This window comes from Solea senegalensis, unplaced genomic scaffold (assembly GCF_019176455.1).
Source record: "Solea senegalensis isolate Sse05_10M unplaced genomic scaffold, IFAPA_SoseM_1 scf7180000012674, whole genome shotgun sequence".
NCBI classification, from domain to species: Eukaryota; Metazoa; Chordata; class Actinopteri; order Pleuronectiformes; family Soleidae; genus Solea; species Solea senegalensis.
The window spans coordinates 1-26,311 of record NW_025320670.1 but is presented as its reverse complement, the minus strand read 5'-3'; the positions used below and the strand labels follow the sequence as shown (position 1 = coordinate 26,311).

The 26,311-nt window shown below is 39.3% G+C and overlaps 2 protein-coding genes across 2 annotated transcripts; both read left to right on the top strand.

Moving 5' to 3' along the window:
* The first annotated feature begins 7,117 nt into the window (after positions 1 to 7,117).
* On the top strand, positions 7,118 to 16,089 carry LOC122759937 (sterile alpha motif domain-containing protein 7-like). The gene is made up of 9 exons (XM_044014945.1): positions 7,118 to 7,397; positions 10,817 to 10,945; positions 11,132 to 11,255; positions 11,954 to 12,078; positions 12,183 to 12,264; positions 13,006 to 13,676; positions 13,772 to 13,887; positions 13,975 to 14,085; positions 15,375 to 16,089. The coding sequence occupies exons 2-9, from the start codon at positions 10,843 to 10,845 to the stop codon at positions 15,609 to 15,611; spliced, it is 1,569 nt and encodes a 522-aa protein (XP_043870880.1). The 5' UTR covers positions 7,118 to 7,397; positions 10,817 to 10,842; the 3' UTR covers positions 15,612 to 16,089.
* Positions 16,090 to 16,418: 329 nt separating this feature from the next.
* On the top strand, positions 16,419 to 23,582 carry LOC122759938 (translocation protein SEC62-like). The gene is made up of 7 exons (XM_044014946.1): positions 16,419 to 16,499; positions 19,463 to 19,571; positions 21,344 to 21,449; positions 21,814 to 22,021; positions 22,682 to 22,777; positions 22,863 to 22,923; positions 23,386 to 23,582. Exons 1-7 carry the CDS (start codon positions 16,464 to 16,466, stop codon positions 23,565 to 23,567), a joined length of 798 nt encoding a protein of 265 aa, XP_043870881.1. The 5' UTR covers positions 16,419 to 16,463; the 3' UTR covers positions 23,568 to 23,582.
* The last annotated feature ends 2,729 nt before the right edge of the window (positions 23,583 to 26,311 follow it).

The following is a 26,311-nucleotide window of genomic DNA, read 5'->3' as shown; positions in this document are numbered from 1 at the left end:
AAAACATTTGAGGACACTGCAATTTTGAAGATACGGTATTAAGATATGAGATATTCTCTGGCTTTCTTGTGACATTTAAGGGACCAAGTATAATTTTAATCATCAGTTAAAATAATTACAGTTGCCACTCCACCACATGCTTTTGTAAATGTATTCCATAATGTAAACGACATTCATCAAATTCATCCATTTTGTCCAAATACAATGTTTCCTTTTGAGAGCGAGCAACATGTTTCTAGTTATTAAATAGTAACAGTAAAGTAAATAAGTAATTCCTCTATCGTCACTTTGCACTTTTGACGTTGAGTGTACACGCATCTGAATATGGTACATGTGATTTACATTATCTTAGTGTGTTGTGTTGACACAAAGCAGCCATCTAACACAGTATTTGGTTCATTTTGTTATAAAATGTATTGATCTCTTAATTCTGGTCAAGTGTTCATATGGTGAGCACATTTTGAGCAACAGTTTTAAAAAGCATGTACGTAGTAGGCGTTTGCATGTCATTCAAAATAATTTGACGTAATAGAAACTATTACGATTAGGTATTACCATTAGGGTTTTCGTCAGTGTGTATCAATACACACAACATCAGTGTGTATCAATACACACAACAAACAACTTCCAGAGAGTGTTCAGTAGTGGTGATAAGCTCAGCCAACTGTAAAAGTATTAAATAAATATAAATATGTGAATATACATGAGCAATATTGTGAAACTACTGAGGAGTACAATGGCAGTTCTGAAAAGATAAAGCATAAACGGAAAGCTAATAGGAAACTCATATCCTTGGACACATTGTCATCATCGTGTGTGATGTGGGTGAAGTTAAACCTAATTGTGTGTTATTTTCACAGTGTGTTATATGTTGTAGGTTCGGATCACAGACACGTCTGACAGGACTGAGCACATCTCGGAACATGAGGAGTCTCTGATGTATCTGGCGCTGTGGTGACATTTGATCTGCGACAGTGTTAATGGCCGTCTGAGTGTGTGTGTGTGTGTCATAAAAGCTGCCTGTTAATGGCTGCTGTCAAACCCAAGGATTAACCCCTGACATCAGACTCATCACCACACTCCACGTAACACTGTCGCCTCCATCAGCTCACAGTCAAACACTCACATGCTCGTTCATTACTTGTGCAGTGGCAGGTTATCATCTGTTTTTTTTATTTATTTGTTATTTTTACTTTATTTTCAGTGCCACTGGCGTCGTAGAAGCGATATAGTGCAGCGAAGGTTAATGGCGATAGGCATCATAACTATAACAGACATCATTAGTCTCTCATTGTCTCTTGGGACAAACTTTATAGCTATTCTCAATCAGAGGTGGCTGAGGTTTACACACACACACACACATACACACACACACACTTCATTGAAACTGTATGGTGTATATTGTATGAAGACCTGAATGAAATATGAAGCATGCTATTATACAATGAGAATGCAATTTTTATGACTGGGCTAATTGAGAAGGTGACCTTTGACAGGCAGTGAAAGTCCATTAAAATAAGTCTTTTCAAAACACTGAATAATTGATACGTCCATTCATGACATAATGGTGCAATGGTGCCTCAAATGTTGTTTAAAGTATTACATTTTTCTGCTTTTATTTACTTTTAACTTTGCCTAGTGGCTGGTTAACTGAACTTGGTGGCACCATGTTTGGAAACGGAGGGCCAACAAATAACTATAATATCTTGATGTATTCCTGTAATGCCCCAAACATGATTTCAGGGTTCAGGTGTGTTAACAATTGGAAACAATCTCCAAGTGTCTTCAAATGTAGTCGGCATGTGTTTGGACTTTGGGAGAGTAGGAGGGATTTCTTGTAAAACATCTCTGGTGGCCAGCGCAAAGCTCATTTCCTCTTTCATGCTGTTTGATTTGGGCCTTTTCTGTGGAAAAGACCTGCCAGTGTGTATGTGGTTTGATAGCATGTGGTAAATTGACTGTCAGTGCAGTAATGCTACAGTAGGCAGGGATTCTGATGGGTCTGTTAGCTTCCTGCACCGTTTGTGGGACTGCAGTTTGACAGAACATGAAGTCGGAGTGCATTTGAAGGTCACTCACTTCTCCATCTTTTTATTGGAAGACATGAAGTGAAGTATCCAAAATATCTTTCATTATGGAAGTCTTTGTATGAACTATTGAATAACTGTACTACTGTACTGTCTTTTGTGGCATGGACATAAACTGTTGAAAAGTCTTCTTAGCTTTGAATTATCACAAAATCAATCATACAATTTTGTGAATTAACTTTTACAATGAAATTATAGTATTCAACCATTTCTTTCATTGGTTAAGTTTATTTGAGTGTACATGATGAGCATCAGTAGTGAATGTCATCGTACTTTGAGTGATTTGCCAATAGGTCAAAACAACTGATGCATCAGTATTTGCAGAAATGTCTTTTGCATTAACATGACGTGGTCTTCTGCATATCACATTTTCTATTCACAATTGGAGCTCGGCCTGACCTAAAATCACTCTTGTGATCATTCTTTTAAGGCCTTTTGGCTCGGAAATTCCCCAGGTCTTTCACCCACATCAGAAAATGATTAATATTAATGTGCATGACAACATAGTCATTTCCAAGAGGGCACCACCCATGCAACAACACATATATCATTGAGAGGCAGACAACGCAGCGATGCCTGCTCACACACCCATACACACTTGGTGTCAGCCTTCAGCTTTTGGAAGCAGGCCTTTTCCACAGGGGTTTGGTCTAATTGATATTCTCCCACACTGCCCGGGGCTTCTCCGAGGAATCTCACTCTGCAGTGCTGCTGACGAGGCACATTCCTTCACTGCTGCAGACTTAAAATAGGATCAAAGGATGGTGCTGTGTGTGTGTGTGTGTGTGAGAGAGAGCGAGGGAGAGATACAAAGAAGGGAGAGGATGTGTGCTTGTCTGTATCCAGCATGTTGCCTCCTCAGTGACTTGTGGCAGTGTTTTGCCTCTGCATGTCTGGCTTTTGCTCGTCCTCTTGTGAGTCCCATCCCCATGTGTCTCATACATTTGTCTCCTTGATCGCATTAGTGTTTCGCTTCATCTCGAATAATGCACCATGTAACTGAGCTGTTTGTGATTCGGGCCATTATTCGGTTGTTAACCAATCACGGTTGCTGAGGAGCCAAAGAGCTGTGTTAAAATAAGTGGCACTCGTGCCTAATTCCTCTCACTGTAATTTAAGGCTGGGTATTTCCTTCAATCTCATGATGCACTATGTATCACAGAGGCCACCAGATGATAGATATTACAATATCCTATGCAGTATTTACTACAGCTGCTTTATTACTCTTCAACACCAAGAGCAAAGGACCTGTTTAAGATATGCATTCTGCTGCCACCCCTTGGCTTTATTACACACTGCATCAGGTAGTTAAGACTACATCACAGCATTTGCTGCCATATGAATTCAACAATCTGAATCTGTTTTTTTTAACACAGCAGTGCTGTAATTAAGTGTGTATTTATGACGTGCAAGAGTCTGTGATTGCCAACTGCTTCAATATTTTCTGCCAAACCCAAAATAACACATCTCTCCAACTCTCCATCTTTGGTTTGTTCACTTGTAGGAATACAGACCCAAATAAACTATTGTGCTTTTTTTTGGGCAACAATTAAATATAGTGACTCAGCTGAATCAAATGAGACATTTTACACGTCATATCAACATTTCTTGTGACAAGTTCACAAACTTGAGGCAGAATTGTCACGCGGCAGCGGAGGGCAGCAGATTTGCTGCAGTGTTAAGAGTTTACCGTGTTTCCATAAAATCAAAACCAAGGTAGCTCTTGAGATATTGCCTTTAGGGGTGTAACAATATACCAAACCGTCACGGTACAGGCACTTCTGGGTGGTTACAGAGGTGAACCGTGGTCCGTAAATGTGGTGTACATAACGTTAATAAGTTGGGTTTTAATTTGATTGATACTGAGTTCTGAGTGTGTGATTGGTATCTCCTCAATTGAATATGCACAAATGTAATTTTAATAACCGCACAACCTAAGATCAAACAAAGCTCTGGGCCCCCTATGTGATCTCTGGCGGCCACCTGTGGGGGCATAGACCCCAGGTTGGAAACCATGTTTCACTCCCAAAGTATGAGATTCTGCATTTGAGATTTTAATGGGAATAACTGTTGTAAAATGCAGTATTCATCTTCATCTCAGGAGTTAAACTTTAGTAGTAACTTGTATTTTAAATGTCAGTCAGTCAGTCATTCATCATCTAACCGCTTTATCCTCCACCAGAGGGTCGCGGGGGGTGCTGTGCCAATCTCAGCTACATCGGGCGATAGGCGGGGTACACCCTGGACAGTTCGCCAGTCCATCGCAGGGCCACCTTACATTTTAAATGTATTTATTTATTTATTTACTTACATTTAGCACAATGGCAACATAGTGTCTTAATACCACCTAACCAATCAATAATCATTGACTATGAGTCTAATTCTAAGATCTTCTTATTAAATCTTAGTCTTTAAGCACAAGTTTATCATGATAAGACACAAACTTTATCACAAATAAGTAGAAGAAAATTATCAACGCAATGTTTTATGTGACGTATAAAAACATATTTGCATATTTGAACTGAACTGTAAACATCCTTGTAAAGAAGACTGAAAATATAGAAATAATAATAACCATTAGTGGACAATTACACTTGAGTAACCATGGTTCAATGAGTGAAGATAGATATTATGTTATTATGTTACTCTCACCCCAGTGCATATTATGTAACTATTGGGTTAAGAGATAATCTTGATAATTTATTATCACATTTACTACAGACTTAGTGTTTAGTGCTTAGTGTTCATCTGTCAAATTTAAACACCAGTACTTATATCTGTATGACTCATATTAAGGCACACTTGAATAGAATATAATAAACAATTAAAACATTGTATTAACATAATAAAATACAGTACAACAATAAAAGCAATGACAAAACCAGGAAAGGCATTACAAAAAACACAAGAATTTCTCAAAAATCTTAGGGAAACTAGTGCAATCAGGTCCATTTGTCTGTAATTACTGATGTAATAAATACTACTAACAAGCAGGATCTCAATGAAGTGAAGGGCTAAACGAGGTCTGCATCAGGAGAAGACAGTAAAGACAACAAGCTTTCACCTTAGAGGGATTACAGCTCAGTTACAGTCGTCATTCGATGAGGGGGGAAAAATACAGGAAATGCAGATGCCATGATCCGGACGCCAGGCTGTTTCTGTGGTTAGACGATGGATGTAAGTGTGTCTGCACTGACCTGCTGGATTTACCGCCGAGCCTGTTTCTTGAGGTTTAACCTGCTCTGATCCTTTTGCTTCACAGTGACTCTCTCCCTTATAAAAAGCTTACACCCAGGAGATTCTTAAATTAGAGGTTTACAGTACATGTTCTAATGCTCTGCTTACTTAATTCCTAAGTCGTATATTAGCGCGAGAGTCTTGCTCACTTTTCAGAAAAATGATACTGGGTTCTTCTCATGTCTGTATGTGACATCTGTTAACTGTCTACTCACCAAAACACAGGTTTGCTCATTTATTTTTTTGATGGAAACGTGTCAACAGTAGTTGGATTCATTGAAATATCATTCAAACCTTTTCAAATTTATGACTTTGATTTTATTTTTATGTGACTAAACCCTAAACTCTGGGTTCTCCGGTTTCCTCCCACAGTCCATAAACATACAGAGGTTAATTTGTCGCTCTAAATTGACTGTAGATGTGCGAGTGAACGGTTGACTGTCTCTGTCGCGGCCTTTCTTCAGTTCTTACCGGTGTTGCAATGTAACTTCTACTTTTAATACATATAAAGTATATGACAGTAAATGTCATATAAGACTTAAGGTGACTTGAACATCTACCAGAGTAATTACTTTGGAAGATACTTTTACTCTAGTATCCCTTTTAGGTACTTTGTTTATGAGATTGGTCCTTACTTAATTGGTCCTAATGTAATTCTCTTTTGCTTTTTATTTATTTTGACATTTTGGTGTTTTAAATATTGTGGCTTTCCCTTTGTGTCCTTCAGTGTCCTGTTTTTTGCGTTGTCCGTCTAAGCACAAACAACTCTTGTAATTACATTTCCTTTTTATTTCATATGCAAATAAAACGCTAAAAACATCTTAAAGGATATTACTCTAACTGAGTGAATAATTAAGTGAAAAACATTTCCATTTTATGGTTAGCAATAGCAGCTAAGTCTGGTTGGCTACACAAAGTTACTGCAAATACAGACCAAACATTTCAATTGTGCACCTTCGCATTGATAGCATTTCACACACAGCCAGACTTTTATTTTGAAATAGTTACAGGAAAGGAAATGTACCAGGTTACATGTCACCTCAAGAAAATGTATGTACAGTATGTAATGATTTTTTTTTTAATTATTATTCTTTTATGTGTGGCCCTTGGATTGCTTCATTTATGTCAGTGTTTATGTGGCCCTCCATGATAGTCCCATTTTGAAGTGCAGTTTTAGTCAGATTAACACAATGTTTGTGTATTTCCTGGTGTCTGGACCTGCAGGGTACTCAAACCTTCATGAATCATTTGCTTTTCTGCAGACTGTAGAAAAAGATGTAGCAGTGACGTAGCAGCCACACCTCTGTTGGCATAATTACCTTCTAGCTGTCACCATGCATCGAAACCATTTGTGGAAGAACTGCAGGCCATGGTTGGCGAACACCAACTGTCAGATTAAGAGGTCTGACGGGATTATCCCACCAATATTTAGTCGGATTTCTCACAAATTACCGCCAAGCATGTTTGGGTCAAACCAGTAGCTCCCTGTGGAGCACAGAACTCCTGACATGGAGGAAAAACAAAAACAAGACTGATCTCTACAGTTTACAAAGTCTTGGAGTAGCACGTAGCTTAGCCTCTCAGCATGTGGTGGCTGCAGAGCATGTTACGGATGGGTTGGCCATTTTGCCACAGGAAAAGGGGAAGCTAAGCATTTAGGTGTCTTAACTGTGGCCTAAAGTGCTAACAAGGGATTAGTGAGGTAAACATCGAAAGAGGTTTAGCACTTCACGCTTAGGACCAGTGCTGCTTCAGTAATTACACATCAGTTACAGGTTGCAGCGAGCAGTTGGATGGAGATCACAGTGATGTCAGGGCAGGGAGGGATTAACGCAGGAGATAAGGCCAGCTAATCGAGATGAAATGAATCTGTATTTAAAAAGGTCTCTTTTAGTTAAGGCAGCTAGCTGGCAGCAGACTGTACTCAGGCCACACTGGCAGGTTAGTGGGAGGCTGTTTAGTTGTAAGTGACAGAAGGATAGTTGAGAGACAAATTCTGTGAGCTCTGCACTGCAATTTGCTGGCTTTGGGGTCTGTTTTTTATCTGAATTGGGACAAAAGATTTCAAAGAAGGTAAGTGAATTAAATCTGTTGTATTTTTCTTATCCTTTTAATTGTGACAGATTTGGTTTGGTTGTTCTCCTGTAAGTAAAATGAAGTGCCATTGAAAGTAAATAGCTGTTGTTCTTTGGATTGTCTTGTAAAAAAAAAGTATTGATCTGAAATTAAGTCTGAAATGACAGCAACAATAATGACGTTCACGCATATTTTTACAGCCTTCATTGCAAATGTTTTCAGATTTCCATGCTGTTTACAAAAGGCTACTGATCCCTTAGTAAGTGATTCATCTAAAGGCCAATGAGATTACACGAAACAACCTTCAGATCTGTATGATTAACCTCATAATTAGCCTAGATTCTTTAAAAATAGATACGCAAGGAAAATAAATAATTCAACTCAAAACTGTTTCTGTTGGCATGTGAACATTCTTGTTATTTTGTATTGTTTCACTGAATGTCAACAATTCAATCACTTTGAAACATGAGTTTGTGACACATTACTGCTCAAGTCTAATATCTTGTTTCTGAGTAGTGTGTGTGTGTGTGCGCGTGTGTGTGTGTATGTGCGCTGAGGGATTAGGAAGGCCTAGACAATACTTCTGTCTTGTCTGATATGACCTCTTCAGGCCTCCATCTAAGCTGTCAGCAATTTTTCCCTTTAATTCATTCTTGTAATGAGATTAACCAGGCAACAGCAAATCCAGGGAGTCCAATCCCTGGATTTGGCAGCTGCAGTGTGGCCTCTGCTTGTTTGCAAAATATAACAAGAGTTCATCCAGCTCACCTTTGACAACAGTTTTGCCGCCAAAATGCTGAAGGTCTGGTCGTGAAACAAATACGTTTGAATGGAGTATGAGCTTTTAACACAGGTGTTAACAGCAGCGTGTGCTTTAAGACAATTTCACCTCAGACACTTACAACAAAAACCAATAAAAGAGGTCACTCAAGCTTAGCATCATGTTGTGCTTCACATGTGTGCCGAGCTATTTTTCTGAAATATTGAACAGATTTATAGATTTTACTTGTTTAAACATTTACAAGAAAATAAAGTGCTTTGTTGTCATTTTGTCCAATACCGTGATCTAAGAGCACCAAATTCATTTCTATTTCAAATGTGAATTACTACAAATAAAAATGTTTGAAATGTCAATTATTTCAAATTTCACACCTCCGAGCATTGTTTACCTTTTCTTTTATGGTAAATCTCACAAACGTTACCCCTACTGTATGTGTCAACAGTAACGTGGTGAATGGATTTGATACATACAATAATAATATTTAATAAATAGCATGAACACTCACGCAATGATGACTTTTACTTCAGCTTTGTTTTATGTATGTTTTGCTGCTAATACATATGTATCTTAATTTGATGTTTATTTATGGTATTTTTATTTGTAATTGAGTATTTTATACTGTTGTATAGTAAAAATACTTAATAATACAGTATGTCTTCCATCACCTGTTTGCCATAAACTAGATCCCACCGACATGCGTCACGTGAACTTAGTATTTTTATGGGTCTTTATTGTTTATTTATTGGGGACCTGGAGCTGTACCTCTGTAGCTGGAATGCAATACACCATCAACAATTATTTGTTAGGGTTTTTGATTGTTCTACTTGAATCATTGAGTGTAAGACTCGTTCAAACACACTGACCTCTGGACAAATCATCTGCAGTTGTGTGTAATTTCTTAAATACAAAAAATGTAAAATGTAAATCATTAATTCCCACTTGAGAATGTGTAATTACCAGAGGCCTGGAGGTTCAGAGCTTAGAGCCCACTCAGGAATTACAGACACATCAGTGTTGAAATACTAAGTATTTCTCCTGGTTTGCTGATGCTAGCTGTTGTGACATTGGCAGAGAAGGAGGTGGAGGCAGGGTGCATGTGTTCGCAGCACATAGCACCACATAAACCGATTGTGTCCCCAGATTTATCCACAAGGTGTTTTTAGGACATCCTGGAAGCTAATGGAGACTAATAGGCTTAGCACTTAGGGTGTATTGTCCGGGATGCTTACAGGCAAGGTTTGCTGAGGGTAAAACTCTAAACGTGCGGATTACCTCCAACACATCCCTTTAAAGTGCTGTATAGCCAGGACTTAGCTAATAGGATCGTGGGGGGAGCAGGGGCCTGGGAAGGTGGGGATGGGGGGGTTGGACGGTCCAGCGAGGCGGGCTGGACATCAGCAGATGTAGCCAGCAGACTGTTGCAGGACTAACAAGGGGATTACAGCCTTCAGATTAGATGGACTTCAGAGGGAACTTGAGGGACTGCGGATAATGCAACGAGGCCTCAGGGCAAATCTCCTGGCAACAATTTTGTCTGGGGGAGGGGAAAGCAGAAATAACCCCGACCATGTACATTTGTTAAGTTTATACATGTGTCATACACAGGTGGATATTTTCGGTAGAATAAGGTTACAGCTGAACGTCGACTGTAAAGTTGTATGTAATTTGTATTAATTTTGTTTCATTTAAGAACTACCTGTACATATTGCACACTGGCCTTGGATTAGAAGACCTGGATTAAGGCGCTGTCATTTACAGTATCATATTTTGTAATGGGATTGTTGCAGTGTCCAAGGCTAATTGGAGGTGTCTAAGTCGATTGGGCTTGTGTACACAAGATGCTGGCTCAGCTTAGAATAATGTGGCAGTTTGGTGTGTGTGTGTGTGTGTGTGCATGCGTGCGTGTGTGGGTGTGTGTGTCACTACCCTTACGAGGACCAAATGCACTCACAAGGACGCAAAGTTAGGGGTTAGATTTTTAAGAATCATTTAAGAACGAAACTATTTATTCTGGTGTTCGCATGTTTAAAGGTTAGGTTTAGGATTTAAAGGTTAGATTTAAATGTGGGATTAGATTTACATGACGGGGAGAGGTTAAGGTTGGTTTAAGAATTAAAGCTATGGTGATTAGGATAGAGGTGAGAGTATGGTTCAAAGGTTAAGGAAATTAACTTAGCCAGTGTATTTGTGTGTGTGCGTGTGTGTGTGTGTGTGTGTGCGTAGAGCCCATATTTGCATCTTATTTTTACAGGAACAAGTATAAAAGATTGACCAATGCTACATAAATAGAATACCAGCATTTGTGTAGATGCCAAACTTGTTTCTAATGCCATGACATAAATGTACCTAACATCCATACAGACAATACACTAAAACATAAACAACCAATTATCAAATATTACCATGAAATTAGGGTTACAGAACATAAATATTTGACCGACTGAGTTTGAGAGAAAATTATTCCCAGTCATTGTCACTCATGGCAGATAAAGGTGAACAGTAATGGACTGCTGACCTCTAGTGGCAGTGACGGGAAACTTCAAAAGGAATATGCAGCTACAATGTCGATGTGGCTTGTGTTTTGTTTCAAAGTTATAGAAATTGATGAATATTATTTACTGTGCTTGAACTTCAGGATCAGTCAAAGTTTGTGTGTGTGCCATGACCCCACGGGAGCAGCTAAGGAAGATGACAGCGTTGGGAGAGCAGGGAGCTTTAGATGAGAAGCACTGGTACCGTCTGGTAAACGGCATGTCAGCTGGAGGTGAGAGGGGAACACAGAGAAGACTAAATAAATAAATAAAATGCTTCAATACATTATGTGAATTTACATTTTTTTCTGAAATATCCGTGTTCTTACATTTTAGTCCTGACGTGTCCATGTTTCACAGACAGTGCATGTCTGACGTTGTGGGTTATGTGTGGGTTGTGTTTTTTTTTTCTCCTGCAGAGCTCAGGCAGAGGCAGGAGTTAATAATGAGGAACCAGATGGCCATGGCTCCACAGATTCTTGCCCAGGGGCAGCAGAGGTTACAAGGAGTCCCAGCACAGTTCGAACCTCACTTCATGGAGAGGTTTGCACCTCTTAAATCTTAGACAGAAGTGCCCTTGAGAGGTGTCGGTTAATTACAGATGAATGAGGGGAGAAAAGACATGTCCTGGCTACTTATCGAGGCGTGATTAAATGGATTAAAAGGCAGGCGATGGCCCTGAGTCTCTGGTTCACTCTCTCTATGATTTGAGTCTACTTAGTTTGCATCACATATATGTTTGGAAATATGAATCTATGTTTAGTTTTCCTGGTCCATCCTGTAGCTTTGGTCTTCTATCAGAGATCAGCTTTAGCCCCTAATTAATTTTAGCTTATAGTGAGTTCTACACTAAATGGAAACTCCACTGAAAACAGTTACTTCCATAAGCAATAGATCAGTGCATAACAATGTTATAAAGTAGTGAACACATTTAAGTCTACGTTATTTTTCCCATCCAGTTTTTATCACAGAAAACTAGAAAACATTCATATATATATATATATATATATATATATATATATATATATATATATATATATATATATATATATAGCAGTGGTTTTATTTTCTTAAGAATGACTGAATCACTATCCTATATTTAGATATTGTGCCAGCTGGTTGGGGTAGGGTGTCTGGGGAAATACTTAAGCACATTATCTAAACAATGAATTAACAATATTAAAGATACCAGCGGCCTATTGTCATGTTGACTGATGTTATATATGTTTTTGTCCAATCAGGGAGTTAGTTCCCCCCACAGAGATGGTACCTTCTGATGCCAGACAGATCCACATGGGGTCTCACCTTGGTCCACCTCTGCCCCCACATGCTAACGTCCTGTCTGGGAGAGGCTTCCCTGGAGCAGGTGAGCATGGATGCGCTGTTACACATTCACGCCAGTCTCTTTGTGTATGATCAAGATGATTGATTGAGAATTAAGAGCCTGTCTCCCTCTCTGTTTTTGTTCAGCTGGTTATGGCTTCTTGCCCTCAGAGCCGATGGAATCAGTCGCCCGTCGTCAGGAGCTCATTCACAAGCAAAATATTGCCAGGTAGAGTCATCACAAAAGCAGTCCACCTACCACCACAATAGTCTGCATTCTCAGTCTTAAATCAGGTCCATGTGCTTCTAGTAGGCCTATGGATCACATTTCAATTTGTTTAATGATATCAACCCAATATCCTTATCCTTATCACATTATATAAAAAATGTCATTCAATATCATATTTCGATACCTAATGAGTTAATCTAATCACCGTCAGTGAGCCAGCCAGCCTGCAGCATGCTGTTTGATTGAAATCTAATAGTTCTCATGAATAGCTGTCTCGTGGCGTGCAGGAAGTGTGTGCGAGTGTGTGTGTGTGTGCTTGTAGACCTTTGCTGGCATAAACACTCCCCTCTTCAGGACCAGTTGTCCTCATGGAGTCCAAAACCTGGTGAACTTAATTTCTGAGGAACTGGTTAAGTTTCGGGTAAAGATTTGAATTGTGGTTAGGTTAAGGTTAGGATTAGGCATTACGGGTTATGGTTAAGGTTAGGGATGGGTAGTAAATGGAAGTCAATGCAGTCCTGCAGTGTGTGTGTGTGTGTGTGTGTTGTGTTTTGAGTGGCTGGTTAAATTAATTAAAAAAAAATATAAGTGATAAGTTTAAGTCAAGTTTAACACTTGATGGTGCAGAAAGTATCAAAGTCCAGGTATTGATACCAATCAATACCCCGCCCTAGCTTTGATGATGTCCATCATTAGTGTTGCACCAGTACATCTAACTTATTTGTTTGTGGTCTGATTTAGAATGGAGATGAATGCCATCCTGCATCAGAAGGAGTTGGAAAACGCCCAACAGAAGGGACTGATGGGAATCGATAATCCAATGTCTTTCCCCACCAACCCCATGGCCTACAGAGGTCGTCAGCGCATGCCAGACGGCCACGATGTCTTTGTGCACCGTCCCTCTCTGGACGAACTTCACTCCAACAGCATACTCATGTCAGCCAGCCCGTACCCACCAATCAGCTCGCTGCACAGAGAGAGGGGACGCAGAGCTGGCAGGAGGCCGACTGCTCATAAGAGTGCAGAAATCCATTTGGCCAACCTGAAGGGCCAAACTGAAGATAAAAGTGTGGAACAGAGTCCAGGAGCCACATCAGGGGAGGAGAAAGAGGTGGAGCCAAAGGGGGACATGGGAGAGGAGTGTGTCGCCAGTAAAACACATCATCAAGCAAAGATAGACCCTGAAAGTGCGACAGGAAGCAGGAAGAACTACAAGGACGGGGACGCAGCCCTGCGTAAAGCCTGTGTGAACAATCAAGATGGTTGCTCTGATGCCGCCAACAGCGGCTCCAATGACAAAGACATATCCACTTCATCTTTCCAGGAGAAATTCATGTTTCCCTCTGCAGGTGGCGCTCTCCCTGGGATGCCTTACATGTTCCCAACCCCTGGAAATGGCTTCCTCCTACCTGGTGAGTGCTGCAAATAAATAAAAATGCAAATTCCTCAAATTATATATTTATAAAAAAGGATTATTTTAAAAAATACACATTTGTGGTATTTCCAGGTCCACGGAATCTCTTTCTCAATGGCGATGATGTGTCTGAAGACATAAGGAAGTGGACAGTGAACGATGTTTACAACTTTATCAACAGTATACCCACATGTTCAGAATATGCTCAGGTTTGTTGCTTTTTTTCAATCGACGTGTTTGTATTTTTTACCTGTTGTGTCACTGTTGTGCTAAAGTGAGGCGTTTGAACTCTGCAGATGTTCAAGGACCACATGATCGACGGGGAGACACTGCCTCTTCTCTCAGAGGAACATCTACTCGACACACTGGGCCTGAAGCTGGGGCCGGCTCTAAAGATCCGCTCCCAGGTGAAGACATACAATCAAGTCATAAAAGAAAGAGCTTGGTCACCTATGGAAATAGGAGCCATGTGTGATTTAAGTTTATAAAGTACAAGTTTGGGGCCACATGGCAGAGTAGTGGCTAGCACTGTTGCATTCTGATCACATTTTTGTGTCCTGACAGTCTATCTTTAAAGCATCCTTTGGTACATCCTATCCAGGGGTGTCAAACTCAAATGACCTGGGGGTCAATGAGTGTCTGGTCTGGTCTGGTCAAGAGGGGGGCAGTCTAGAGAAAAAGACTGTGGGAGAAAAAAACTGTTCAACTATAACACAATATTCCACCATGATATTGTAATTAAGATATTCAAAGAATTTCAAAGTAAATGTTTTGATGTGGAATGATGTATACTTCCTTATGAAAACATATATATGAAGAAAAATAAATCTATTACTAACAAAAACACAGAATTATATAAAATTCTGTGTTTTTGTTAGTAATAGATTTATTTTTATAGAGCGAGAATGTTTAATTATGATACATTTAATAATGCAATAATTACAACCAAATGTTTTATTTTAAAATGTTTGCATGTAAAATATCTATCTATCCATCTTCTACCACTTCATCCTCAGCACGAGGGTCACGGGGGGTGCATCATGTTCTGTCTATATTCTATCACCTTGCTGGCAGCTCTGGTGTGCTGTGCTGTGTTTGAATGAAGAGGAAGTAGAGGCCATGTTTTCATTAAAACATGATATTAAGCGACGGGCTGCATGTAATCGATTTCTGGGGCACATGTGATGATAGATACTTTCTGCTGCTGCTAATATAAATTACATTGCAGTTCTATAAACATGTCATCACTGACTCAGAACTGTTTTGTCTAAACATGATACAATAGTTGTATTTTTCCTCCTGGTCTCTCTCTTCTATCTCTACCTCACCTCCTTCTTGCCCTTTCTCTCCCTACTTTCTGTCCCCCACCTCTCCTCTGTTCTCCATTGTTCCTTTCACCCCAAGATGGCTGCACATCTTTGAATCTGGTTCTGTCGGAGATTTCTCAGTGTTTCATTATCATTAAACCTTTTGTTAACCTAACTGTCACATCAATTGTACACGTTTTACAGCAGATACTGGCACACTTGCTGTTTATAATACAAAAAAAAAATGTGTCTGTTTGATTTAAATGCTTCAGTAAGCTTGCACAATACTCGGATCCTGAAATTGATTTTATTTACAATCCCCTGCAGTACATATTTCCTTAAGAATAGCAACAAAAAACATTGAATTAACTGTCTTGTTTCCCTCTCAGGTGTCCAAGCGCATGGGCAGCATGTTGTACATGATGAACCTGCCATTGGCCACTGCCACCCTGCACACCACTCCCGAGAAGCCTGTGGACCGTTCCCCAGAAATCGGCTCCCCTGTCAACTGCAACAGTGAAGAGATGATTGCGAGTCCGAGAGAGCGTGAAGTCCTCAAATCCACAGAGCAACTTCACGAGACAGAGAACAATTCCCCCCCGTCTGCCAGCAGTGAGACAGTCTGATCAACACTGATGAGTGAGTGTGGACGAGCCCAGTCTACACCTGCCCCATCTGATGGACTGCTGCTGTCACTGTGATGGTTCTGTTTACATTACTGGATCACAGATGCTTTTTTTAAATGATTTGCTACCTGAGCTTTTGATGCACAGCTCCATACTTGGCACCGGTGTCTGCTAAATATTTACATTTTACATCTATTACGCATTTCTAAAAACAACAATGGAGTGGGATAGATTCTGAGTTATGAGATGCCAAGAAGGTTCTATATCATTTTTTTCTTTTCATCTTTTAAAAAAAATTACATGCCTTAGTTTTTAAACTTCTGATTGTAGCTTCTAACTCAGGTGCTCATTGTCATTTCTTCAGTAGACCAACACAGCGAAATAATACGGGAATGGTTTTATTATGAAAGACTTCTTGATTTGAATATTTGATACATTTTGTGCTTGGTGGATTGTGAATAAAGTGTTTTTTCTAGAATTCTGCAGTGCTATCTCTCTAACAAGGCCAGGGAAAATGTCTTGATTTATGAAAAGCATAGTAAAATCCTAAAAATTGGAAGGGGTAGAAACAAATACAAAAAAAAATGTTTCATACAGATTTATAACAATGGACAAAGACAAATCAGACCACATAACAAGAGTGGGAGTGTTCAGTCACGTGGGGTCAATCGTATCTATGGTCTATGGTGTTAAGGTTGTATTTTTCATTTACAGATATATATATATATATATATATGTATTTATCATTTTAACACATGCCTAAATTGCCCCCCCTTTTTTTCAACCTATAATCGGTTAATCTCGCGATACTAGAGACTCTCACGCACGTCGGAGAAGCTGAGTTGGAGGATCATGGCGGAACGTAGGAGACACAAGAAGCGGATCCAGGTAACATCACTCAGTTTGAAAATAAAATGCGTGTCGCGTCGGCAGAGTGGCAACGCATAAGTACACGCACATTTGCGGGACCTGTTGTGGGACTGTTGCTTCCAGTAGCATCCCGGCGGGGAGCCTTGAACAGGCGGCGGTTGAAGCCGAACGATGGCTAATGAGAGGTAGCATTAGCGGGCTAGCAAATACACATATCACTGTTTCTTTTTGGAGGAGACGTTTCCGAGTTAACGACTGCGTTCACTACCTGTGGCTGTCACATGCTGACGAACCCAGTGTTGGAACGTTTATAACAGCGTCTTAACATTTATTGATGCGGAGCCGTAGAGAGCTGGCCAGTGACTGATGTGGCTGTAAGGGTTTGCTGGCTAAGCTGCGTCAGCTCAAACCAGACGTATTTACATAACGTGAAGCTGTCTATGCGATTTTTTTGTCATATCAACACAGTTCATCGCATTGTACTTTTTATGGGCAGATAACAACAAGCCCGTGTAGAAAACGCAACATTTAATTAAGGCTATATACTGTTTGTCATGCAGTTTTTACAAGATGTAAACATGGATAGCGACATCAACAAGACAAAAGCTAATATGTCAACATGTGGCTTTAACTAGGGATGCGACGATTAACCGATAAAATCCATCGTCAACTTTTTTGACGATCATTTATCATTTTTGAGGAATCATTAAAACGGAATCATTTTGAGAACGTCATCATTTCCAGGTTTTGATGATCAGCATTTTTCAAAATTTCCTGACATTTTTACAGACCAAACAAGCGCGTGATTAATCGAGAAAATAATCATTAGCTACAGCCATACACTATATATATAATCACACACCTCGTTTGATTTATATCTGGAGAGAGGATCATTATTTTTCCTATAATTATAATTATCCTCCCCAAAACTATTAGTTTTTTGACAATTGGGTAAAATAGAAACTTTTATTTTTTTTATTTCTATCCTATCCTTATTGAGTGGTGTTGTTAATAATTCATCTGTACACTGATGACAGTGTCCGTCCACAAAGTGCTTTATACATAAAACGTGCCATATGACTTTAGAAAAGTTGAATGCTCACAATTACAGAAGTAAAAAAAGAGAAGAAGAAATTGCTTGCTTACCTCAAAGGCTCAAAGATGGCAGAGGAGGCTGTAGGTTTTGTGCTTAGCCCTTTTTCCAAAGCAAGGCTATACTGATTGACTCCATTTCACTCGACAGTTGTAGAGGTTTTAATAAGTTGAGTTTGCCTGTGGTCAGTGAATCAGGCTAATATTATAATGAGCCAGCGTATACTGCAATTAAGTATTTGTCTTTATGTTTTCCAGAAAGGCTTTAAGTCTCATTGTTGAAAAAACTAAAATGGGTTTGAATTAACAGCTATTTTATGATTGTATGTGTTGTATATATTAGTTTCCTTAAGTTAGTGTTGAATATGTTTTAAGATATTTGAATGGTTATGTCAACATTGGAGTGAAAAAGCAGGAAAATATCCGCACCCAAGGACTGTCGTTTTTCCAGAAATCGAGTTTGAATAAATTGTGACGTGCTAAGTTCTTTGAAGATATTTAATTAAAGAAAATTACATCACTACTGCACATGTTTGAGCTGCATTTGAAAGATTACAATTAAGTTGAATCAACTCTTTCTTTTGAAAATAGCTGCTCCTTCACAATCTTGATAGTCAAATATTTTTGATTCGATATTAATATTTGGACTTTGATAGCAATTCCTGAACAATACTTTTCAAAATAAACAAGCCCCCACACCTCAAGACACAACTCCACGCACACTTGTATGTTTTAAGGCCCGTCTTTGCTTTTTAGACATTTATGAAGTTTAAATCACAATCAAACAGCATGCGACATGCCGACATTTGATGAAAAACATTTTTGATACCGGGTGATACAGAGGGAGTTTGGTTTATACCACAAGAGAAATGAAGTTTGACTCCCCAGCACTAGGGTTAGGTTGGTGTTCATATTATACCACCCTACCAAGTTCATTTTTAATCACATAACAATACGCAGTCAGTGTTCTCTTCACTTAAAGGTGGAACACAGTGAGAGCAGCATTGTGCTTAACAGCAGAGTTGAGGAGGGTTAGCTCTCTTGTAACTTGACTGTAGACTTTTTAAGAACCAGTTCTCCAGAATAGGGGTTCAGATACCAGCTAATCTGTATGTGATCAAGCCAGGTGGATCGTACAGCCGGTGAGAGGGGATTTTCAGCGGAGGGGGGCTTTTGTAACTGAGCTGTGTGTGACTGATATTTTTTCCTTCAAACAAAAGCTTGTTTGATGAAACTGTCTTCCTCGTGTTGCAGGTCGCAGGCAGTTGAATTGGATACAGCAGCAGTGACCCTCTCTCTCACTGGGCTGCTCCTTTCATTCCTCTCTGTGTTACCATTATGGATGTATTATAAGAACTGGATAGAGCACTGCCCCTTAGGCTCAGTTAATTTCTATGGAGTTGCTCACCCAGCACATATGACAAAAAAGTTTCTGACTTCCTGGTTTAATTACGGGTTGTGCGGCCCATAGAGCAGGCGCAGCAGTGTTACTCCCATAATGCCTCTCGGCAGTGTGAACGAGCCGTCCACGTTCTCAACTTGCTCGGTGCGTCCATAAATTGGCAATGCGAGCAATTTTCATACAAATGCCTTGCATAACTGATTAGCACTCTGTCATCTGGGAACCCTAAGCAGCAGCCTTACTGTAAGGCAACCTGAGCTTCCTTATACTGCTTTTTATTGTGAAGAAATCTCTAAATAACATGTATGACAGGGTCACAGCTCATAGGGCATTTACAAAGCAGCATAATTAACCCGAGCATTGAGTTTACAACATTCTTGATAAATATTTCTGGCGTCATTCACATCATCAGTGTTGAAATAAATTTTCTTATGGGAGGAGGTGGAGGAATATATCTTATTACTAATCTGTTTGTTTGGCTCTGCAGGAGGTGAATGAACCCACCAAGGAGGAGAAGGCCGTGGCCAAGTACCTCCGCTTTAACTGCCCCACAAAGTCCACAAACATGATGGGTCACCGGGTCGACTACTTCATTGGTAAGTGTTAGTTTGTGAGGCAACAGGCAGAGGCTGCAGATTGCACAACCTCAGCACTTCAAGAAGAGATAGCCCGGAGAATATCATTATTATATCCTCTGTATTTTTCTGATGGATTGAAAGTGGATGTATGGTAAAAGCTGCACTCACTGTACCCTCTGCTGGACTGTGTGGTGATTACTTCAGACAGTGTGATGGGCATCTAGGCTGTATATTTTGAACTCGAAATGGTTTTTAAGGTTTGAGTGATTTCACTCATTGTGTTGAACTCAGCTTTACAAATCGTGGTTGTGACTTTCAGCTCATTGGGTCATTACACTAAGAGGAGGCAGACACAGTTAGCACATCGCTGTTTAACATAGTGGGGCATTGAGCAGCAGACCTGGAAACAAAAGTGATTAGTGGACTTGCATTTACCAAGTGGACACAAACACAACTTCAAGCCAATGATAATATTACTCTGTCACTGCAAGATGTGTGATTTACTGTTACCCTGATGGGCTTAAAGGGCAAGCAGAGACTTGTTAGATGTTCATTCATTCATTGTCTAGCGCTTTATCCTTACATAAGGCCGCACAGTTGGTCACATTTAATCCAAAATTTATGACAAAACAGCATTAAAGCCCACATATACAGGAAGCTCCAATTAATGCTGCGTTTGTGTGTGTATCTGTGTCATTACCTTGTTTATGAAACCCTAAAGTTTCAGAACAAAAATAGTGTTGTATTGTTTTCCTGGGCTCTGCGAAGCGGATCGGCACTTCCTTTATTTGATGTTGTCATCAAAAATCCTCACCACTCCTCTCACCACCGTAGCGCCTCCTGGTGCGGGCACTAGTCCGGGCACATCCGGTTGCGTGCATTCAACCGCAGAAGAAGAAGAACTACTCTCGTTGTAGCTGCTGAGAGCTGGCCTATCTATTACGTCACTTCCAGGTACCTGGCCAATCACAGGACAGTGGGAAAGCTCTCGTTGGCTAGCCAATCACAACACAGTCCACATTCTAGGGGTGTGGTTTTGGTCTGAAACAGCGCGGCTGACGAGAGCGTCAGTGAGGAGATATTTGGATCGGCTCGTTTGCAGCTATTAGGTTTTTAATCATGAAAACAAGTTCATATATGTAAGTAGACCTCCATAACTAACATATATGTGTGATACAAGCATTCTATGTCACCTTTAAGGTGTAACTCTGCAGTGCTACAGGAATTCACTGGCCCCACAGTTTTCATGACACTAATCAGTCACAATCGATATGTTTTTAATAAAAATCAATTTCCCCTTAGCTTCCTCCGCTGCTTCCCTTGTTGGTAGTGATGCAGCACTGCAGCTTTGTCCCTCCCTGGCCTTTCCTCAGAGACACTAACAAGATGGCAGCAAGTAGTTTAAGAGTTTGTTCCTTTAAAAAAAGCCTGTTTCCTCAGCAGCATAAAATTGGTTTGGCAGAGACAGACACTGAGAAAACCACTGCCGGCTGCAAACTTTGTTTAATGTGTTTGCTACTAAAGGGGGCTGCTGCAGGTTTGAATCATTTATTTGTCATTTGTATATATGTATAATTTGCATTTTAAGAAGTTAAATATCTGTCAAATTGATTGCAATATGATTTTATTTCCATTTTGTGGTGGACAAATGATTTCTTTGTCTGTGCCTAAAACACTGTAGGACACTGACACCCGCACCCATCAAAATCTATTCACAGGACAATATCTTCATGGTGTTTTCAGTACTGCTGTATGTGCTTATTGTCTGTTTGTCGTATCCTTGCATTTAGCCTCAAAGGCAGTGGACTGTCTGATGGACTCCAAGTGGGCCAAGGCAAAGAAGGGAGAGGAGGCACTATTCACCACCAGGGAGTCTGTGCTGGATTACTGCAACAGGTCGGCTATGAAACAACCCAGCACGCAAATAATCATCTGTCATATGTGTTTGTTCCAGTATGATTTATTTGAATATTAGCATTAGCACTTAGACTTGCAATAATGTTTCTGCCAAGTGTTAAACAATTTACCAAAATAAGTCATTGCTATGTCCTGATGTAGAAAATAAAATATTCACATTCACAAAATAGTCTTTTTTGAATGCTGATTTCTTCCATCAATTGATTAATTGTTGTTTCCAAACTACATTTAACAGAAAACAAGTGGTCATAGTAAATTCAACTTTAAAAAAATATCCTAACTGAGTGATGGAGATCCCTTTGAACTGCAATTGTCTAAAATAAATCAGTGTTTTCCTCTGCAGACTTTTAAAGAAGCAGTTCTTCCACCGAGCTCTCAAAGTGATGAAGAAAAAACCAGAGAAAGAGACAAAGAAGGAGAAGGAGAAAGAGAAGGAGAAGGAGAAGGAGAAAGCCAAGAGCGACAGCAGCAAAGAGGAGGAGAAAAAAGGGAAGAAGGAGAAAGACAAGAAGAAAGAGCCTGAAGCTGCTGAAATCAAAAAAGACAAGAGTGTATGTATAGATGATCATCGTTTTAACTTCACCATTAAAGAGTTGTACATTTAGCTTTAAATTCACTTTTAAAGAATGGGATTAAGTTGACTTCACAACCGGTCAGAGTCGGCATGACACGGCCGATCTGCTAAACCTTTTTGACCGGACAGTAAGTGGGTGAATGTTGACTTTACAAGTTCAAAGTACAAAGAGTGATGTTTTTAAGTTAAGTTAAATTCATATGAAAAAAAGACAGTTAGCTAAAGGTTAACTAACTTAATTCACTAAACCTGACTGAGCTTTCTTAGGTCTTCCTTTGGTGAAATTGTAAAATTGGCGTTTTCAGATTAGCACAGACTGGAGGCCATTTTGAAAAGGTTGCATTTTAACTTTCATGCATTCAAAACACGTGTAAGAAGCCAGAGGTATTTTTAATCGAGCTCTTGGGGGATGATACTCCTGTCACTACTAAGCAAACAAAACCTCTGAGCTGGTGTGATGACCAGCCTCACTGAATTAATGAACACAAAGACATTAAAACAAAGACAATAGCATTTCCCTCAGCGCCGCTTTACTCGGGACTTATTTCTTTTTCCCTATGTCTGAGTTGTCCCTATTCTAGAACATTTTATTTTTATTTAAATCGAGATGTTTTAAAACATTTATTTAAATTGACAGGACGACAGTCCTGGAACCCCCAAGAAGAAGAAAGAGGCCAAGAAGAAGTTTAAACTGGAGCCTCATGAGGATCAGCTGTTTGTGGATGGAAACGAGGTGAGTGAGCACGGAGAAGAAATCACTCAAGTGTTTGTTATGCTCAAAAAAAAGAAAAGTGGCTCAACATCTCTCTTAACTTTAGGTTTATGTGTGGATTTACGATCCTGTCCATTTCAAGACATTTGCCATGGGACTGATCCTCGGTGAGTGGCAAATATTCTCCCGAAAAGAAGTGAATGGAGGCTTTTTGAGATTTTCACTTGAAGAATGAAACTCAAAGACCACACAGCCTTTTAAACTTCCCTTTTGGAAACTGGTAATAGCAAGTAGCCACGGGTTGCTAATTATAACAAATTATGGCATTATGCTGTGTTTCATTTACATCGGAACTTGGAAGTCGGAAACACAAACCACCTTGGAATCCCAATGTCTGGGCCGGTGAGGTCAGACACCGGAAATTTCCAAGTTCCTACAAATGGAACGCACCATTAGTTACAAAAACCACATAATCTCATACAGACTGGTAATGTAATGCTAACTACATATTCTCTACTTTACTGGCTGTTCTATTTAGCTTCTCTGCCAGTTTCTGGTGTTCCGTAGATCTATGACATATGATTTGACTGTTTTGTTCTTGTGTTTTTTGTTTGTTCTGTGTGTTTTAGTCATTGCAGTGATCGCAGCCACACTGTTCCCACTGTGGCCAGCAGAAATGCGCGTTGGGGTCTACTATCTAAGTGTGGCAGCAGGCTGCTTTGTGGCCAGTATATTGCTTCTAGCTGTCGGTAAGTGCATGTTGAAAGAGACACCGTTGTCCACCGTGCCACAACAACTCTATGGTCGTTAAACTAAGCCCCAGTACAAGAAGATACCTTTAGATAAAGCAAGTTAATTACAACACACGTTAAAAAAAGTCAATTCAACTAAGTATGGAAGGGTATTGATGTCGCAGCAGTCATCAGTATCACAAAACGTGAAGTTTGATGTTATTGATAAAGTGCCCAAACCTCTCATGTTACAAGACACCACAAGTGAGGTTGCAGCGGTCCATCAACAAACCATTATGTTATTACATTGTATCCCATCCCAACAATAATTAAACTGATAAATTAAACTGAATTATCTTTAGCGGGCCACACAGTGATGTAGTGGTTAGCACTCTCTCCTTGCAGCGAGAAGACCCGGGTTCGAGTCCCGGTTGGAACAAGGGCCTTTCTGCATGGAGTTTGCATGTTCTCCGGCTTCCTCCCACAGTCCAAAAACATGCAATGTGGGGATTAGGTAAATTGGACACTCTAAATCAGGGGTGTCAAACATACGGCCCGGGGGCCAGAACCGGCCCGCCAGAGGGTCCAATCGGCCCACAGGATGAATTTGTTAAAATTTCACACTAATCTAAACGTAATGTCAAATGCTCCAGATACCCGTGACTAAATGTTTGTGCCTTTATAGATCTAGTGTAAATAGTAAATTTAGGCATGATATTGTTGAAATTGCAATTATATTTCTCAAGAAATGTCATGTTTTGTAAAATTATCCTTCAGTAAATGTAAAACAAAGGAGAAAAAACAAAGGGGTTCTTGTTGTTCATGCTATTATTTTACTATTTTTACTGGTCCGGCCCCCTTGAGATCAAATTGTGCTGTATGTGGCCCCTGAACAAAAATGACTTTGACACCCCTGCTCTAAATTTACCATAGGAGTGAGTGTGAGAGTGAATGGTTGTTTTTCTCTATCTGTGTGTGGCCCTGCGATGGACTGTCCAGGGTGCCATGGACAGTTCGGACAGGCCCCGCCTATCGCCCGATGTAGCTGATTTGGCACAGCACCCCCTCTGGTGGAGGATAAAGCGGTAGATGATGACTGACTGACAGAATGACTAAACTATACTATGGTTTTTTTGTCAGAACTTGGGCGACATACTCAAGTATTACTTTTGTCAGAACTTGGGCGACATACTCAAGTATGACTTTTGTCAAAATTTGGACGACATACTAAACTATGACTTTTTGTCAAAATTTGGACGACATTCTATGACTTTTTTGTCAAAATTTGGACGACATACTATACTATTACTTTTTTGTCAAAATTTGGGCTACATACTAAACTATGACCTTTTGTCAAAATTTGGATGACATACTAAAGTATGACTTTTTTTCTCAAAACTTGGTCGACATACTATATACTATGACTTTGTCTCATTTTTGACGGCATACTAAAGTATGACTTTTTTTCTAAATTTGGATGACATACTAAACTATGACTTTTTGTCTCATTTTGGATGACATACTGAAGTATGACTTTTTTCTCCATATTTGGACAACATACTAAAGTATGACTTTTGTCAAAATTTGGACGACATACTAAAGTATGTCTTTTATACTATGACTGTCTCATTTTTGACAACATACTAAAGTATGACTTTTTTTAGTATGACAAGCATGACAAAAAAGTCATATTTTAGTATGTCATCCAAATTTTGACAAAAGGTCATAGTTTAGTATAGGACGACATACTAAAGTATGACTTTTTTCTCTAAATTTGGATGACATACTAAACTATGACTCGTCATAATTTGGAAGACATACCAAACTTTGACTTTTTGTCGCATTTTGGATGACATACTGAAGTATGACTTTTTTCTCCATATTTGGACAACATACTTAAGTATGACTTTTGTCAAAATTTGGACGACATACCATACTATGACTTTTTGTCTCGTTTTGGACGACATATACTAAAGTATGACTTCTTTGTCAAAATTTCGTCGACATACTAAACAATGACTTTTTGTCAAAATTTGGACGACATACTAAAGTATTACCTCTTGTTAAAACTTGGACGACATACTATTGACTTTTTTGTCTAAATTTGGACGACATATGAAACTATGACTTTTTTGTCAAAATTTGGTCGACATACTAAAGTATGACTTATTGTCTCATTTTGACGACATACTATATTATGACTTTTTTGTCAAAATTTGGAAACATACTTAAGTATGACTTTTTTGTCAAAATTTGGACGACATACTATGACTCTTTTGTCAAAATTTGGACGACATACTATACTAAAACTTTTTTTCAAGATTTGGGTGACATACTAAAGTATGTCTTTTTTGTCAAAATTTGGACAACATACTGTACTATGACTTTTTTGTCAAAATTTGGACGACATATGAAACTATGACTTTTTTCCAAGATTTGGGCGACATACTACATGACTTTTTTGTAAAAATTTGGACGACATACTATACTATGACTCTTTGTCAAAATTTGGACAACATGCTATACTATGACTTTTTTCTTCAAAATTTGGATGACATACTATACTATGACTTTTTTGTCTCAATTTTGACGACATACTAAAGTATGACTTTTTGTTTCATTTTGGATAACATACTAAAGTATGACTTTTTTGTCAAAATTTGGAAGACATACTTAAGTATGACTTTTTTGTCAAAATTTGGACGACATACTAAACTATGACCTTTTTTAAAAAATTTGGACAACATACTCAACTATGACTTTTTCTCAAAATTTGGACGACATACTAAATTATTACTTTTTTATTACTTTTTTGTCAAAATTT